Below are 16816 nucleotides of genomic sequence, written 5' to 3'. Positions count from 1 at the left end.
ATTCTGGGGTCTTATGGGAATACAGGACTGTGATCGTAAACTGTAGCAATTACTGGATATTTGCAGGGAGGCCAAGTAAGAGGGCAGGTTGCCAATAATTGATGTGTAAATGTGTATAAATGTGCCAGTGTATCAGTCTTGTGGTGTGTGATGAGTTCCAGTGTAGTTTTTGGGAAAAGCCCCTGCCTGTAGGGCCTGGCCTGTCCCTCCAATAAGAGTACTGCTCACGCATAGTTGTCTTTGGTTCAACATTCCACATCTGAAACCATGAACAAAATATTCTGAGTCTCGTGAAACATGTAAGGGGGGAAGAGGGGGAGGCTGAAACGCTAAACTGTCCTCCGTTTACTCAAGTCAAATTTGAACAGTCTTGGGGCACTTCTGAGAGCCTAATTTGACATATTTTTGTATTTATAATTATATTTGCGACAAATTACTAGAAATAATAGCAGACTTAGCAGGGACCTTGAGGAAAAGAATAGCTTGGCTTGTTGTGACTGTTCAGCTGCAGGGTCATAGGCAAGATGCACTGTTTCCTGTTTTCCTGTGAGGCAACTTTTGTGACAGTGTCTCTGTAAAAAGTGCTACAGTCTCGTAACAAAATAGAACTGACTTGGATTTGGTTGACTTTGAATTGAATTGAATTGAACTGAATGTGGAAACATGTTTGGTCGCTGTCTTGTTTGGCAGTGATTGAGTCGAGTGTTCGCAGTGATGGTCTTTCCCACATTGCCCAGTGAGTTAAGTTGTTCTCAGTGTTCTCTAAGAAAGTGAAACGAGTGCAGCCTTAATGTTAATACAACAGTCATACTACTGTTGTAGAGAGATGCAAATACGCCATGAATAAATAATTGGGATTCGTTTGTCACTGACTTTCGGATGATAGATGGGGTGTAATATGGTCCAGGAAGCCTACATCACGACCAGCACTAGTGATACTCAAAAGTAATACAACTTCAGCTTCAGGCTCATTGATGAATCTCATTGCATGTATTATGAGTTAGCTAATGAGCTCATTTTCATCTGTAGTCCCTAACCTGCATGTCTTTGGACTGTGGGAGGAAACCAGAGTACACGGAGGAAACCCACGCAGACACAGGGAGAACTCAGGACCTTCTTGTTGTGAGGCAGCAGTGCTACCCTCTGCAAAAATCCCCCCCCCCCCCAAAAAGGCCACAGAAATGTCTAATTATCCAGAAGTGCATATCATGCATATTAACCTCACACTACTCTCAAGTAAGTGAATAATATCATAATGATGGGAAAGCCAAGTAAACGTGCTGAACTCCAACCAGCCAGCCAGCTCAAATCTTTGAACTTTAATCTTGTTGCTTCTGTATCTCCATGGCGGGACATTGGCTCAGCCGCTAAGAGCAGTCGTGTCGCAGTTGGAGGGCTGCCAGTTTGATTCCACCCTGGGTGTGTCGAAGTGTCTCTGAGCAAGACACCTAACCCCCAATTGCTCCTGACGAGCTGGTTAGTGTCTTGCATGGCGGCCAATCACCGTTGGTGTGTGAATGGGTGAATGAGAAGCATCAATTGTACAGCTCCTTGTATGAAGGCCCTATATAAAAAATACATATTTGTGTTTGATTGCTTTCAAAGGGCCACCTTTGATCGTAATGCAGCAGGCTAGTGGAGTGTCTTTGGATTGGACCAGGGCGGCTTTTATGAATTGAATTTTTTGAAGACGTTGATGCAAGGGAGCTCCTCCTCGCTCCACACCCCCTGCCCCCGCTCCTCCGACATCCGTCTGCCCCCTGCCCTGCCTGCCCCCTCTCCTCCTGCCCCCTGCCCTGCCTGCCCCCTCTCCTCCTGCCCCCTCTCCTCCTGCTCCCTGCCCTGCCTGCCCCCTCTCCTCCGACAGGCGCGGTGGAATTGTCTGTCGTGCTTTCATCTGATAAACTTTGGTGTAAATGCGACCCTTTGGCCTGAAAATGCTCCAGCTGTATATGTTTTTTTCTGGGCAGAGTTCACTGTGAAGCAGTTTTTTATGCCGCAAATCAGTGCAGTAAAATACAAAGGAGTACAGGAGTGAGGAGGGGGGTGGGCACTCGTTTCATCTTCTGTATTTGTCTTTGCTTCTTCTCTGAAGGGTTTTTTCCCTTGTATGAGGGAAAGTCATTTCTTTAGTCTTTAGTCCTGGGGACAGAATCGCACAGGCTGCGTTGGCTGTTGCCAAGGCAATTTGGGGAAACAATGTAGCTGTGCAAGTCAACAAGTTTCCCAGGGTTGTCAGGGAGGGTAAGGGGAGAGAGGTGGGCCATGGGGGGAAGGGGATGGAGGGGGGAGATCGGGGCGGGGGAGAGGAGAAGACGAGGAGGAAGAGAGGCGTGTAAGGGGCATGCTGTACTGAGTGAAAAGAACACATACATCTCACACCCACAAAGGACGCTGTTGCCTGCGCCGCTCTGAAGGGGGACAATGGCGCATAATAGCCAGTGACACTCTGAAACCACACAGTTAACTTTATTGCGTCTCAATCCAGTTCATTGTTTGGGTGAGGTCTATCCTCCCAGTGGCTGTTCTTTCAGCTGTTTTCTTTTGCCAGGTTGCTGCAGTCAGTTTTCTTTTCTTTTCTGCTGCTTCAGCCCGGGGTGGGGGTGGGGGGGTCATGCCTCGGGGTGGTTACCATCCTCACCACGTTACAGAAATGCTCAGTGGGAAGGCATGCCAGTGTAGCGGTTGAGCATATGGACATTACGGACGTGCGCTAGCTGCTTTAGCAAAAGACCAGCATGTGCTTGCAGCATCACATCCCCTCATGCGTTTCTCAGAGTTGACGTTGTGCTTCAGATGTGCCCAGCTCTCTCAGAGGGCTTCCTGAGGCCTTCCTGCTCCCTGGTGGCCTTTCTGTCAGCAGTGGCTTCTGAGTGGGGAGATTTCAGGGCAGCGGACAGGCAGGGTGGCCCGCGAGGGTGAGGCAGGCAGGGGTCCTCCAGCGTCTCTGTCCTTCTCTGTGCCTGGCCCATGGACCCCGAGCTTCCGCCCGCAGACATGGGGAGATGGGAAGTTTAAACACTGGGGGTTTCAAAATCTCGCCAGATCCTTACTGGATTACTGGCTTGTTGAAGAATATAGCATTTGTGATTGTTGCTGCACTGCTGCCAGCTTTCAAAAGATACAGTGTTTGACCCTTTCATATGTTGATGTGGCTGCATAATATTATTTATTAAATATTTTTGGTATCCTTTAGCTTTTTGCTTCATTTAGCAGCTTCAGATGCTAGTTGTTGCTCTGGAAGATAAACAGTATACAGTCAACAGCCTTTGATGTGTTTTTCTAATGCATAATATGGCAATATACAGAATGGATAAATACAAATGACATGACAAAGAATGTACATTTTTGCCAGTATGATGTAGTCTCTGTTTTCCAACCATTTACATTTCACAGTACTCAATACAGTTTGACAGAATTGCCCTTAGTCAAGTCAAATATCAGGTCCTTTGCTGACTGGTTAACAAGCAAATGATGTGAAGATGTTTTAATTTAAAATGATCATTACATTTCTGGAGGAGACCGAGTTCTGATGAGGGTCATATTGTGAAATTTTAAAAAGACAGTGCTGGCAGGAACATTTCCTGTATTCATTAGTAAGTTCTCAATTTACTCAATTTAATTATCATTTGCATGTGAAAGGCTTTGTTTTTTTAGGGCAGGCTTGGTGAATTTCACACATAATTGGCTCTAAAATTGGGAAATCTTTTTTAGAAATGCATACTGAGCTATGATAATGATAATGGTCATTAGGTCATAAGAATATCTTTTTAAATTAAAGAACCGATTAGGTTTTTTGTATTATTATTAAAATCCGTGAAAGAGCTTGGGATTTTTTAAATGAAAGAGCTTGATTCCTTTGATTTGTCTGTCATATGATGCAAAAATGACAAATTTTGCTTTTATTCCATTATGATAGCATTTAACACCTTTTCCAAAACCATAGTGTACCACACCACACTGTACCATACCATGAAACCATGGTCATGGTTTTGGGATGCCTTCCATCACCAGCTGAAGTTGTACTATGTATGAGTCTCGGAACTAAATTTTGATACTCCTTCAGAAGGTACCAAACAAAGGTACTAGGAACTGGGGTGCAGCCAGGATGCAAACGTTCCGCAAATCTTCATATGTCAAGCAAACCAACTGCCACTTCTAAACATCCAATATAACAATCGATAGAGAGAAACGGCAATAAAGAACTACAAGCAAAAAACAGTTATGGAACGGTAAAAAAAACAATGCAGAACATGATGGTTTCTCCTCCTCAATGTTTCTGATGCTTGCAGTGAGTGTCGCTGTTTAATTTACAGCAGCATGTGGTGGAATTATATCGGCAGGGCAAGCGTTGCTTTTTCCGCTACTGCCTTCCAAATTCTCATCATCGCCATTCTCGTGGTTTGGTCGAAACAGAATTCCAGGAAATACGAAGGTTCCCTTCGAGTAGTTCCAGGTGCAGCTGGTCCCTGAACCATACGATGCAGTGGAAAAGGGGCAAATGATAGCCTTGTTGTGTCGCTCTCAGTATTGTAGTTTTGGTCTCTTGCCGTTGGCTTGACTGCCGTTGGCCCTCTCCCCGCAGGCATGGCAGCGCTGGACAGTCGGGCCTCAGGAAAGATGGGAATGCGGGCGGTGGTGTACTACACCACCACGACAGTCATCGCCGTCTTCATCGGCATCATCATGGTCCTCATCATCCACCCAGGCAAGGGCTCCAAGGACGAGTTCGGCCAGCAGCAGAAGATCGAACAAATCAGCCCCGCCGATGCCTTCCTCGACCTCATCAGGTACCCCGGCAGGGCGTAGGTGACGAGAGGCAGGCCGTCGTTAGGAAGAAGAACAAAATGGCACAGTTGGTTGAGGAGAATTTTGTGATGACAGGTCGGCTTCACAATTGGCTGCGTCATTGACTGAATATTACAAGGAGGTCATAGCAGTGGGACCAGAACTGGGTCAAATTGTTTTTGATTCAAATACTTTTCTGTGCTTGACTGATCTTTCATCTTGTCTGGTGCCATTGAGCCAGCCGGGAAGATGGGGTTTGGGAGTATTTCACAGGTTCCAATACAAGTGACAAACTCAGTAAAGCATTCAAACAAACAATTGCGCAGTTGGTCTCATACTGCTTGGGGTAGGGTCTGGGCAGGATAGGGTTCTGTGGGTTTCCACAGGGTTATGTTGGTCCTATAGCTATCACTATGCACCAAAATCTCATTGGCTACCAGTTCATCGTCAGTGAGATGCATAGCTGTCACTTTATTACCACTTATACATATATTCTTTCTTACTGCCGTGACGCTGCAAGTATTCTTGGGTGAGTCTCTACAAGCTTTGCACACCTGAATTTGGTTAGTTTATCCAATTCTTCCTGGCAGATCCTCTCAAACTCTGTCAGATGGGATGGGAAGCGTCTGTAAACTGCCATCTTCAGGTCTCTCCACAGATGTTCTGTGGGGTATGAGTCTAGGCTTTGGTTGGGCTACTCAAGGACAGTCAGAGACTTTTACATTACATTACATTACAAGGCATTTAGCAGACGCTCTTATCCAGAGCGACGTACAGTGAAGTGCAGATCAAACACAGGAACAAGTGTGAAGAGGACCAGAGAGGACAGTACGGTTCCGATTCCTAGCGTGACCATACAGACACAGTCGGAACCCTTGAAGAATACATCAATTTACAATCTAGCATACCACAGTTAGCATACCACAGGCAGCTAGAATACCCTGAGTACAACAATACAAAACACAACAATATCTGTATATAACTATATAAGTGCCATAATAGTCTGGCATATACAAGGCTAATCATGGTGGAGAGGTAGGGAGGGAAAGGTGCAGCCTGAAGAGATGAGTCTTCAGTCTGCCTTTAAAAGAGGTCAGAGACTCTGTTTGATGTGAGCCATAACAGGCAGCCAGTGGAGGTTGCTGAGCAAGGGGGTGACATGTGAATGTCTGGGAACATTGAATACCAGACGGGCTGCAGCATTCTGGATCAGTTGTAAGGGTCTGATGGCAGATGCTGGAAGGCCAGCCAGCAGAGAATTGCCATAGTCCAGGCGGGACAGGACCATTGCTTGGACAAGGAGCTGAGTGGAGTAGATGGTGAGGGAGGAAGGAAAACTTGTCCCTAAGCCACTCCAGGCTGTATGCTTCAGCTCACTCTTGTGCTGAAAGGTGAACCGTCGCCCCAGTCTGAGGTCAAGTGCACTCTGGAGCAGGAGTTTCGTCAAGGACCCCTCTGTATTTGGCTGCATTTATCCTTCCATCAATTCTGATCTGCCCCTGCCACTGTGAAGCACCCCCATAGCATGATGCTGCTACCACCATGCTTCACCATAGGTATTAGCCTGGTGTTCGCCAGACATAGTGCTTGGAGCCTTTTTGCTCATGTTCTCAGAGTCCTTTAAATGCCGTTTGGGAAACTCCAAGCAGGCTGCCATATGCCTTTTACTCTGGAGTGTCTTCCCTCTAACCACTCAACCATAAAGGCCTGATTGATGGTCATCCTTCCACCAGGTTCTCCCATCTCTGCAGTTGGCTTCTTACTCAGTGTGGCTGGACGGCTAACTCAAGGGAGAAACCTGGTTGTTCCAAACGTCTTCAATTTCACAATTACTGAGGCCACTGTGCTCCTGGGAACACTTCAAGCTTTAGACATGGTTTTATATCCTTGGCCCGATCTTTGCTTTGCCACAATGTTGTCACAGAGGTCTACAGGGAGCTCCTTGGACTTCACTTTGCCACATGAAAACTCCAATCCAGTTCTAGACACACCTCAAGGACATTTAAAGCAAACAGGATGCACCTGACCACAATTTGGAGTGCCACAGCAAAGGGTCTGAATACATATTTAAATGAGAGATTTCAGTTTTGTATTTATTTGAACTTTATTTGACTTTGTCATTATGGGTTATTGAGTGTAGATTGATGGGCAAAATCTTTTATCTATTTAAAATTAAATCTACAACGGAATAAAGTGAGCAAAAAGTGAAGGGGTCTGAATACTTTCTGAAGCTACTGTGTGCCCATCCCCAGTACAACACAGCTCTATTCTATGTTAAATGGCATATATTCTGTGTTTGATATATTGCCATATGAAAATGTGACGTTCAGTTTTTCACATGATAATAATGTGCCACAAATAACAACAATGTTTTTTTTTTCAGAAACATGTTCCCTCCCAACCTGGTGCAAGCTTGCACACAACAGGTAAAGAAATATATTTTTTTTCTTTCCACCGACATAGTCATCTGAGTCTTTTCCCTTTTCCTTCTCCCTCCTAGCTTGGACGGGGGTGTGGTGGTGGGGATTTGGGGGGGCAGGGGCTCTGGTTTGGTCCAGATGCCAGATGGCTTTTCCTGGAAATTTTGTGTCATGTGCAGCCATGTGCCCCAGGATCCTATGAAATTATAATGGATAAAGGCCCATCACCACCAATAATTGATAGCTATAAAGATAAATGTGTTGTTTCAAAAATCATTGTGAATGTGAATGCCAAGAGACTATTTACAGAACGTTATTGTTCATCAGTGTGGATGCTCACCTCGTTATTATTATAGTTATCATTATAGTTATTGTTCGTGGTGTGAATGGGCCTTAACAGTGGTGCCCTCATAGCACTCTCCAAACCACGAAACGCCAATTCTGTCACAGGCAGCACATTAACTGCAAACAGATCCAAAAGCAAACCGTAAATTGAGCTTCTTTTCAGAGTGCTATTTTGCCATCCCTTTTTCCTTCAGTATTCCTTCATATCAATAAAAATGACAGCTCTATTCTTTCTTAGCTGAAATCAACCTGTTTTGGCTTGGAGACCTGAAGCTGAACCTTTTTTAGTAAAATAAGCATGTTCTTGTTGATTGTGCTACCTAATACAAAGCACCTATGAGATTAAGGGTATCACTGCCCTTTGTGAAAAGGGCACTTTTTGTACACAGGACAGGGCATTCTCCATTCAAGAAAAAGAGAGGGTATCAATAACAAACAATGATAACAATGAGAGATTAAATCTGTTAACAAAGGTTAAAAAGCAGATCCAGGAGGAGCCAGATGAGGGTTCAGCAAAGCACTACACTGGATGCTGGGATCAACGGTAGACAGTTCACAAACTCAATACAGAGGAACTGTTGTTGTGTGCTTATCAAAATAGGATGGATTAATTGAATGGAATTTTAATTTCCAGAGAAGAAGAAACAAAATGGAGTGGTGCCTAATCAAGACTAATGTTTTTTGGCCAGAAATTGTGTTCTTACTTGTCTTTTCCCAGTTTTCCTTAAATTCAGTCAATAAAATAAACATTTAACTTCAATTTACCAGACATTATGCGAATGCAACCAAACAGCAGCATCAAACAGAATATTCAACCAGTGATTCACCTTATTTAACCTGTTGAAGTCTAGGTTCTTTTGAATGTTTCTTTTCAAAAATATTCAAAGTCAGTGTTCTAGAACTTCACTGCTTTCAGTTATCAGTAGTGATGGTTGCATCAGCATGAGAAGGTTCAGGTAAGAACATACAGATTACATATTGATGCTCACCCTTAAAGAGCAAAACGATACATGATGAAAGTCTTATTGGGAAACTGCTGTTCCTCCTCCCACCCTGTACAACTCAGTTAACCCACTTCCCCTCCCCGCCTCCAGTTCAAGACACAGTATGGCAAGAGGGTGGTGCAGGTGACGCTGACGGTGAACGACACCGTCTTCAACCTGACCAACACCACCCAGGAGATCTCCCGGGAGGAAGTGATCCCCATCCCCGGCACGGTCAGCGGGGTGAATGCCCTGGGCCTGGTGGTCTTCTCCATGTGTTTCGGCCTGATCATCGGGAGCATGAAGGAGGAGGGCCAGCCCCTCCGGGACTTCTTCGACTGCCTCAACGAGGCCATCATGAGGCTGGTGGCCATCATCATGTGGTCAGTAGCCTGTGGATAGGAGAGATGACATAAGAAATGCTTTTAGATTTTCACCAATATTAATATAAAAAATATATTAGAACACATTTTTTTTTTTTTTAGATAATTTCAGAAAATTAGTAATGAAGTGATCAAACCATGAAACACATCCTACACTTGCCCGCCCATCTCTCTCCAGGTATGCTCCCATTGGTATCCTGTTCCTGATCGCGGGGAAGATCGTGGAGATGGATGACATCACGTCGATGGGGGGCCAGCTGGGCATGTACACCATCACGGTGATGATCGGCTTGTTCATCCACGCCACCTTCGTGCTGCCCACGCTCTACTTCGTCATCACGCGGAAGAACCCCTTCGTCTTCATCGCCGGGCTGCTGCAGGCGCTCATCACCGCCTTGGGCACATCGTCCAGGTGGGCGACCTCAGATTAGCCCTTCTCCTCCGGGGGGCGAACATTATGTGCAGGTTTAAGAATTCTGATTGAACAGTGCATCCGGAAGGCTGCCTACCGTCAAAGCCAAAGTCGTTGTTTGCAATGCTTTGATAATGAATGCAAAAGGGTCCTGGGTGGGAATCCCAGCCTGTGGAGTGTGGAAGTGGCATGCTCTCTGTGTCTGAATGGTGTCTGTGCCCTGTGATGGATTATGGACTAGTGGCCTGTCCCTTCCCAGTGCTTGCTGGGATAGGCTCCAGCACCCCCATGACCATGACCAGGAATAAGCAGGCTAGATAATGGATGGATGGATGATGGTGGTGGTGATGGTGATGATTTATTTGTTTCAGAGGTACTCCTAAGAGCTGTGGAAACAAGGGAATGCATGCTGAATAGCACAGTTTCACACAAGTGAAAGAATAAGAATAAGAATACTAAGACAGCATGCCATATCAATATCTTAAAAGCAAGCATTACCTTACTTCAAGACATAGACTGTATCTAGCAGTGATTTCAGAACTTACATTTTAGGCTTTTAGCAGATGCGCTTACCTAGATACCATTCTTTGTTGATACAATCTTTGTTATTTGTACATCTAGATAGTTATTGAAGAAATTCAAGTTAAGTACTTATGTGTACATCACCAATGCCTTATTTGAGAATCGAGCCCAGAACCATGGCATAGTAAGCTATCATTCTACACTGACAGCCTACATCATACAACATTCATACTGTAGTGAACAATAGATTATGAGAGCTATGTCACAGCACTTTATTACATTTCACTGTGCTTGTGAGGTACCAAGCTGTGTTGGGTTCTGGGAGGAGATCTAGCCTGAAGCTGCAGAGTTTTGTGTGATTGGATGGTTCTGGTGAATGCAGGTAGTCTATTCTGCCTCGGGGGAGCCAATAAGATTGGGGCTACATGGCCCCAGCTGAAAACAATTGTTAGATGATGTCCACATTTTAAAAGTTCAAGTAATGGATATGGAATTGATTGACGGCAGTGAAAGGCTGTAGACTTGGTGGCCTGGCAGACCAGGAACAGGGGCTTGAATCCAGTGCCGGCTGGAATTAGTTGCCAGTGGAGGGAGACGACCGCAAACCAAACATGGACGGGTTAGGGGGAGTTGAACATCGGCCAAGCGGTCACATTCTGAATGAGCTGAAGCAGTTTGGCGGGACAGGCAGCGAGGCCAGCCAGCCGGGACCGCAGGAGTCCAGACGCCATTGTGCAAAAAGGGCCAGCAGCTGTGTCAGGCGGCCAGCACAGAAGAGAGGTTTTGTTAATGTTAATGGACCTGCCGGACCAGGCCACAGTCACCATGTTCCGGGCAAAAAAGAAAAGGAAAGGGAAAAAAATGGAGGGTGGTTCTTGGCGGAGGGGAGCAGTGTTACTCGGGTTTTGGAGAGGTCTTAAAAGGGTCTTGGGGACAGAGGGTGAAATGATGGTGTGCTGTTGAGTGTTCAGGCTATTGTAAAGCCACCTGTGAGGGCTGAAAGGAGAGTGTTGGGTGTCATCAAATAGAAGTTGAAGAAGAAGCTATTGGCTCCAACGGAACAAAATGATCTGGTGTGGAGCGAGAATCAAGCGATGGCGAAAGGAAGGCCAATCGCTGGACAGAACAGTGCATGACCACGGTCACAAGTAGTCATAGTGTCACAAAAAGATTTCTCTTTCTTCATCTCTTTGTAGCTCAGCCACTCTGCCGATCACCTTTAAGTGTCTGGAGGAGAACAACGGTGTGGACAAGCGGGTGACGCGCTTCGTCCTGCCCGTGGGCGCCACCATCAACATGGACGGCACCGCCCTGTACGAGGCACTGGCGGCCATCTTCATCGCCCAGGTCAACAACATGGACATGAACTTCGGCCAGATCATCACCATCAGGTGCGACTCAGGGGAAACCCAATGAAGTCTATTGGATTTCACCTGTGATTTATAGAATGTGTCAGCTTGTGTGTGTGTGTGTGTGTGTGTGTGTGTGTGTGTGTGTGTGTGTGTGTGTGTGTGTGTGTGTGTGTGTGTGAGAGAGAGAGAGAGAGAGAGAGAGAGAGAGAGAGAGAGATACATGCATGTTGATAAACTGAGAGAACATTGTGTTTGACCTCTGAACATGCTGTGTGTGGGTGAACCTGTTGCTCAGATGTTGGAAGAGTGCATTGTGGTGTCCTAGATTAATAGTTGGCAATAGATGAATAAGGTACCACCATGAATGAGAACCATGATGCTTTATTAAAGAACTGGTTGCACAGTTAGGACATGACTCAGGCTTATAGCAAAGGAGCCAAGCCTGCTTAATGAAAACCCTGCATGCCGATCCATTATACAGTGTACTCATTTATATGCTTTGCATTGTGGGACAGCATCACAGCCACTGCTGCCAGTATTGGTGCTGCTGGGATTCCACAGGCTGGTCTGGTCACCATGGTGATTGTGCTTACCTCTGTTGGACTTCCCACTGATGACATCACCCTCATCATTGCAGTGGATTGGTTCCTGTGAGTATTTGCCCACCTGTCCTTCACAAAAAAGTATCTTGATATTGAGATGTTTAGTCCTGAAATGCCTGTACCATAAATATACGGAATAATTTTCATGTGTGATTATTCTTAAGAATTATTTCTTTAAAATGTTGCCATGATTTCAAATGAGTCTTATTATATTTTTTAATTCAAAATTGCTGCTTAACTGCAAGAATATATTGACTCAAACTTACACTTAACCCTTTAGTTGCCAACATGTGTGAAATGTAGTTTTCAGAAGGGATATTTTAACAGAATATCAATGACACACTTTACCATGTGCCCCAGAGTCTTGCTCTATATATTTTTTTCTTCCAATTGTGCATTTTTACAATCGGTGTTAACACAGAAACATAATTAGATGGTCCAAATTTGTCACTTCAATTAAAATCCCCTTACCCACACATATTGCAAGGCTAATTAGAGAAATAAAAGATAGAAAAAAAGGTTATTCTCTTCAAACTAGGATATAACCCAACCCTGCATCATGACAGGAAGCGGAGAGACAAGGGCGTTGAGTTTGCTGTTCCAGTACAGCGGACCGTTTCCATTTTCCATGTCTCACTTTCAAAAACTTCATTTCCATAACTGCCTTCCAGACAACTGGTTTGGGAAAGTCAGAGCTGGAATACTTTCTGTACAGTGTATTTTTCCTCAACATATGGTCGCACCACACTCCAGCAGTCAGAAACCTTCCGCTGCTCTGGTTTTAAAAATGAACTGCTGGTTAATTCATCGCCTTATTTCACCCCCCCGGGCCCCAGCCCCTCCTCTCACACATGGGGCTCCCCTTTCACTCCCAGCGCGGTGTGGGGATCGAGTTCCTACCCTGAGCCCTGAGGGAGGTTCTTCAAAATGGTGGACAAAAGGGCTCTTGTGTGCTGGAGTGGGAAGTTCTGGGAACTCCTCAGGCTTGCAGGTGAAAGGGAGGGGTTCGGAGGTGGAGCAGTTGGGGAGGCCCTCCGTTGCCCAGCGCAGGGAACGCCACCCCGCCTGCTCACGTTACTAGGTTGCAGGGATTTGGACAAAATGTTTGGAGGGGAGAGATTGTGCGCTGTTATGTAATCTACCTCTATATTGTGAGCATTTAACCTCATCTTAATTTCTTCATTGGGGAAACTTAACAAATGTCACTCACTACAGGAATTCCCTTTAACAGTATACTGTTAGTGATAGCACTGTGGTATAACTGCCGTTTTATTGTGTTTAATAATGTCATTTTCAGTGACACATATGATCTTGTTTTTTATGTCGCCTTCCATTTCCTTTTTTTCTTTGGCTCCTTATCTCCCTCTCCCTCCCTCTTTCAATCACTCCTTTTCTCTGCAATCTCTCCAACCTACACTGCCCTTCCCCCTCTTCCACCCTCCCACTCCCATCACTTAAAATGGCTGCCGATTTCCATTCTCCCGCTCCCTTTACTGACCCCCGCCTCCACCTTCCTCCCTCTCCCCACCCCAGGGACCGCCTGCGCACCACCACCAATGTGCTGGGCGACTCCATCGGAGCGGGGATCGTGGAGTACCTGTCCCGGCACGAGCTCCAGACCAAGGACGCGGAGATGGGCAACTCGGTCGTGGAGGAGAAGGAGATGAAGAAACCCTATCAGCTCATCACCCAGGAGAATGAGTACGAGAACGAGAAACCTCCAGACAGCGAAACCAAGATGTAGAGCCCCCCCTACCCTCCACCACATGTTCTGTCAGGTCTTGCTCCTTTAAGGGAAAACTTGGGAACTTTTTTTTTTTTAATTGTTCTTTGTTTTGTTTGTAATTTTTCTTCTGCTTTTCAAGAGCTGCTGTTCAGGTGTTAGACATTCTTTCAGACATCTGCTGTTATTTCTTTATTTTTAATTTTTATGTGTTGCTTAACGTTACTTGTCTTGATCCTGAAGAGTTTACCTATGGAAAAGTGGTTCACATAAAAAAGAAGGAAAATCTAGCTTTGTTTTCTGGGAGTGACATTGAGACCATGGGATTGTATAGTGAAGTCAATATTTTTTTTTAGCTTTCCAGAGTTTCAAGACCTGCATATGCATATTACTTCTGCTACATTGATTAGGAACACCAGGAGCAAGGTTGTGCTAGTAAGAGTTCTCTTCAGCAGGGAATTCAGTGAAGGCTTTTGCAGTTTAATTTTGTTTTACATTAATTAATCTACATTCAAATATCTCTGAATTGCCATTTTTTCAGGGTTTGGTTATTGAAATGGTTCCTTCGTATTCAGGGCACATGCTGTCAATCATACTCAATACAGAGTACGATGCTGAGAATGAGGCTAGAAGGACCTGCCCAGTGTAACAAATGACATTTTATTGGTGTACAAACAAACGTTGATGACTATTTAGGCATAACGAAACTGAGTTAATGCTGGAAAAGATGAAATAAATAAAAGAATAGCATGGGAGCATGGGATCTGAGTGAGGGTGGGATAAAAAGAAGGTCAGAGAGATGGAGAGATGGAGAGATGGTGAGATGGTGAAAGGGTGGATGGGGTGGATGCAGATCTTTATTAAAAGATGAAAGAGGGTAGAATTGTATGTTTCCCATTTTGAGTTGTGTTTGTGTGCTAATACACGTGATTGGGCTTAGGTTAATCAAACATGTGATCCTACCATTAAATTAGTTTGCTAAATCACAAGCCTTGATGTCCTTCTGCGGTTATCAGATCTTCCTTGGTAAGGTACTCTTTTGGGTTGTCAATGCCAAGACTGCCCTGACTTAAATTTGTCTGTTACGCAAGATTAGGCAATCATTGATTATGGTCAACAGTCTCATTTAGCTTGAGCTACGGAGTGACCAATTTGAACAGCAGGCTAAAACTTGTGTGAATGTTTCCTTGACTTTAGGGGTCCAATGAACCAATTAAGGGTGCTCGCTCTTTGTCTGTGAATCTCATTGGTTTATCTGCATTATGTTGAAAATAGATGAGGCACTTGAGTTTAGGGAGACACAGCCATTCAGCAAGATCCATTTATCTGAGCAAGTTTTACAAGATAAAGTTTCCTTGGGGAAAAAATGCATCTTTCTTTTTTCCAGTTGGTGGTGTTGTTGCTGCTCGCAAAGGGCACAATGAAGTCACATTATTGCAGCCATGTTTTTACATGAGTCAATTAATGCTAAAGTCCATGCTACGTAAGATCCGTGATAAGATTGCATCTGGACTGAAATTTTTCTTTCTTTTCCTTTTCCAGCATTTGTCAATAAACTGAGCCTTCAAACAAGTGCAACATATAATTGGAAGATCGTAATTGATGTTCTTTTATTTTATTCTTTATCATTTTGCTAACAGATAATGCAGTGTATAGGAAATTGTGTTGACAATGTTTATATAGAGAATTTGAAGATATTTGTGTGAATTAACTGTAGAGTATATGGATAATTGTTTACTTGAGTATGTCTGCTGTAAGTTTGCTGCAAAAGAAAAAGAAAAAAACAAGTTAATCTCATTTGAGAACTTGAGAACTGCCCATCCTAAGCATTGGTTGACAAAAACCGAACATTAGTCATACATTTTATTATTGTTTAAGGACTAACTCTTTATGGAAACTGTGATCTGTTCCCTTTGTTGTTTTTACTGTTTTTGCGTGATTCTGACTGTGGTCAGTGTGTAAAGGCAGCACATGACATTTGGTATACAAGTAAATAAATACAAACACACAGAAAAAATAGACGATGTATAGAGCTAGATTTGTCTGGTAAATATAGTTTTTAATAATAAAATGGAAAAATAGAAGCTGTTGTCATCCTTTCATTTGGCTTATACTGTATTGTGTTTGGGTTACTATTGACATTGCTATTGTGTTCTATTCTAAAATGGAAATGGCAGGTTTTTCAGAAACATAATGCGGACTGAGATTCTCCTGTGCAAGTATACAGTATATAGGTAATGTGAGCTGATCTGCAGTTTAGGTATTATAAAACTGACCCACCTGACCATTCTTTTTCTAAAATAAACTGAGACGTATGTAAACTAAATAAACTATTTATTTTTCTAAAATGACATGACAGTCTCTGCATTAAATGACAGAGCCTTAACACATTAGCCATGCACCTATTCTGGTGTCAGGAAGGTTAGGGCTTTTTTTGGAAGTATAATCCAGGGGAAAGGTTTCACTACATGTTTGGATGTATACTAAACATCCACATTTACAAGGTAAGGGCAACTTTTTAGAGTGTGCTTAACCCTCCTATTATGTTCAGATTTTATGACCGGATTTACATTTGGGGTCAGATATTGAGCCCAACAGTTGAAATGAACTGAAAAATTCTGACATGTAGTGTGTTGCTTTCTTATTGTCCCCCAAATTACTAGCCTTTTATCGATGAATATGAAAAATATGTGAGAAACATCTTATTATTGAGCCTGAGCTACAGTAAGTGAAAGTTGGCCACCTGTAAATGGTAAATGGTAAATGGTAATTGTATGGGAAAGTGCCCCCAGAATCATTCACAAAGAAAAATTAAAACTTTTATACAGTTACAGAGGGTCAATATAACACTGCACAACACATTTGTATGCCAAGTTGGTACAGGACTTGTTTATTGCATTTTTACTATTTAATCCCACCAAATTAGAAAATTGGAAAAATCATACAGTATCAATATAAAAAAGGGTTAACCTTTTAAGAAACATCAAACACTGAGTGGGATCAAATTGACCCTAAACATAATAGGAGGGTTAAGCTAGTTTAAGTCAACCTATGGTCATGTCCTATAATTCATAGGAATGGACGGCATTCAATCTTCTGCATGCCAGTGGCCCTATTGAGGTCAATATTCAACCTAACTGGAGTGCAGTTTTCTTACAAATAATTTAAATATTTAAATACATTTGCGTATATGTATTTATTTTATTTTTTTTCCTTGCACAATTTGCTGTTCATTGTTGTGATATCTGGAAAGCACAGTGACTGGGCAAAAACTAAGTCAAGTTAT

The 16816-nt window shown here is 43.7% G+C and overlaps 1 protein-coding gene across 2 annotated transcripts in view; it reads left to right on the top strand.

Annotated features, from left to right (window-relative positions):
• slc1a3a (solute carrier family 1 member 3a) overlaps positions 1 to 15614 on the top strand; it is a 33077-nt gene extending 17463 nt beyond the window's left edge. Inside the window, exons 4-11 of one of the 2 annotated variants that reach the window (XM_061260159.1) lie at positions 4586 to 4790; positions 7172 to 7214; positions 8648 to 8919; positions 9098 to 9331; positions 11050 to 11244; positions 11721 to 11855; positions 13341 to 13508; positions 15073 to 15614. In XM_061260159.1, the coding sequence (XP_061116143.1) occupies positions 4586 to 4790; positions 7172 to 7214; positions 8648 to 8919; positions 9098 to 9331; positions 11050 to 11244; positions 11721 to 11855; positions 13341 to 13508; positions 15073 to 15085 (1265 nt within the window). In that variant the 3' untranslated portion in view covers positions 15086 to 15614. Of the gene's footprint in view, positions 1 to 4585; positions 4791 to 7171; positions 7215 to 8647; positions 8920 to 9097; positions 9332 to 11049; positions 11245 to 11720; positions 11856 to 13340 lie in introns of both variants that reach the window. The other variant, XM_061260158.1, reaches the window with a different exon arrangement.
• Positions 15615 to 16816: the final 1202 nt, after the last annotated feature.

This window comes from Conger conger, chromosome 11 (genome assembly GCF_963514075.1).
Source record: "Conger conger chromosome 11, fConCon1.1, whole genome shotgun sequence".
In the NCBI taxonomy this organism is placed as follows: Eukaryota; Metazoa; Chordata; class Actinopteri; order Anguilliformes; family Congridae; genus Conger; species Conger conger.
The sequence above is the reverse complement of the archived record's forward strand: the minus strand, read 5'-3'. Positions and strand labels throughout refer to the sequence as shown.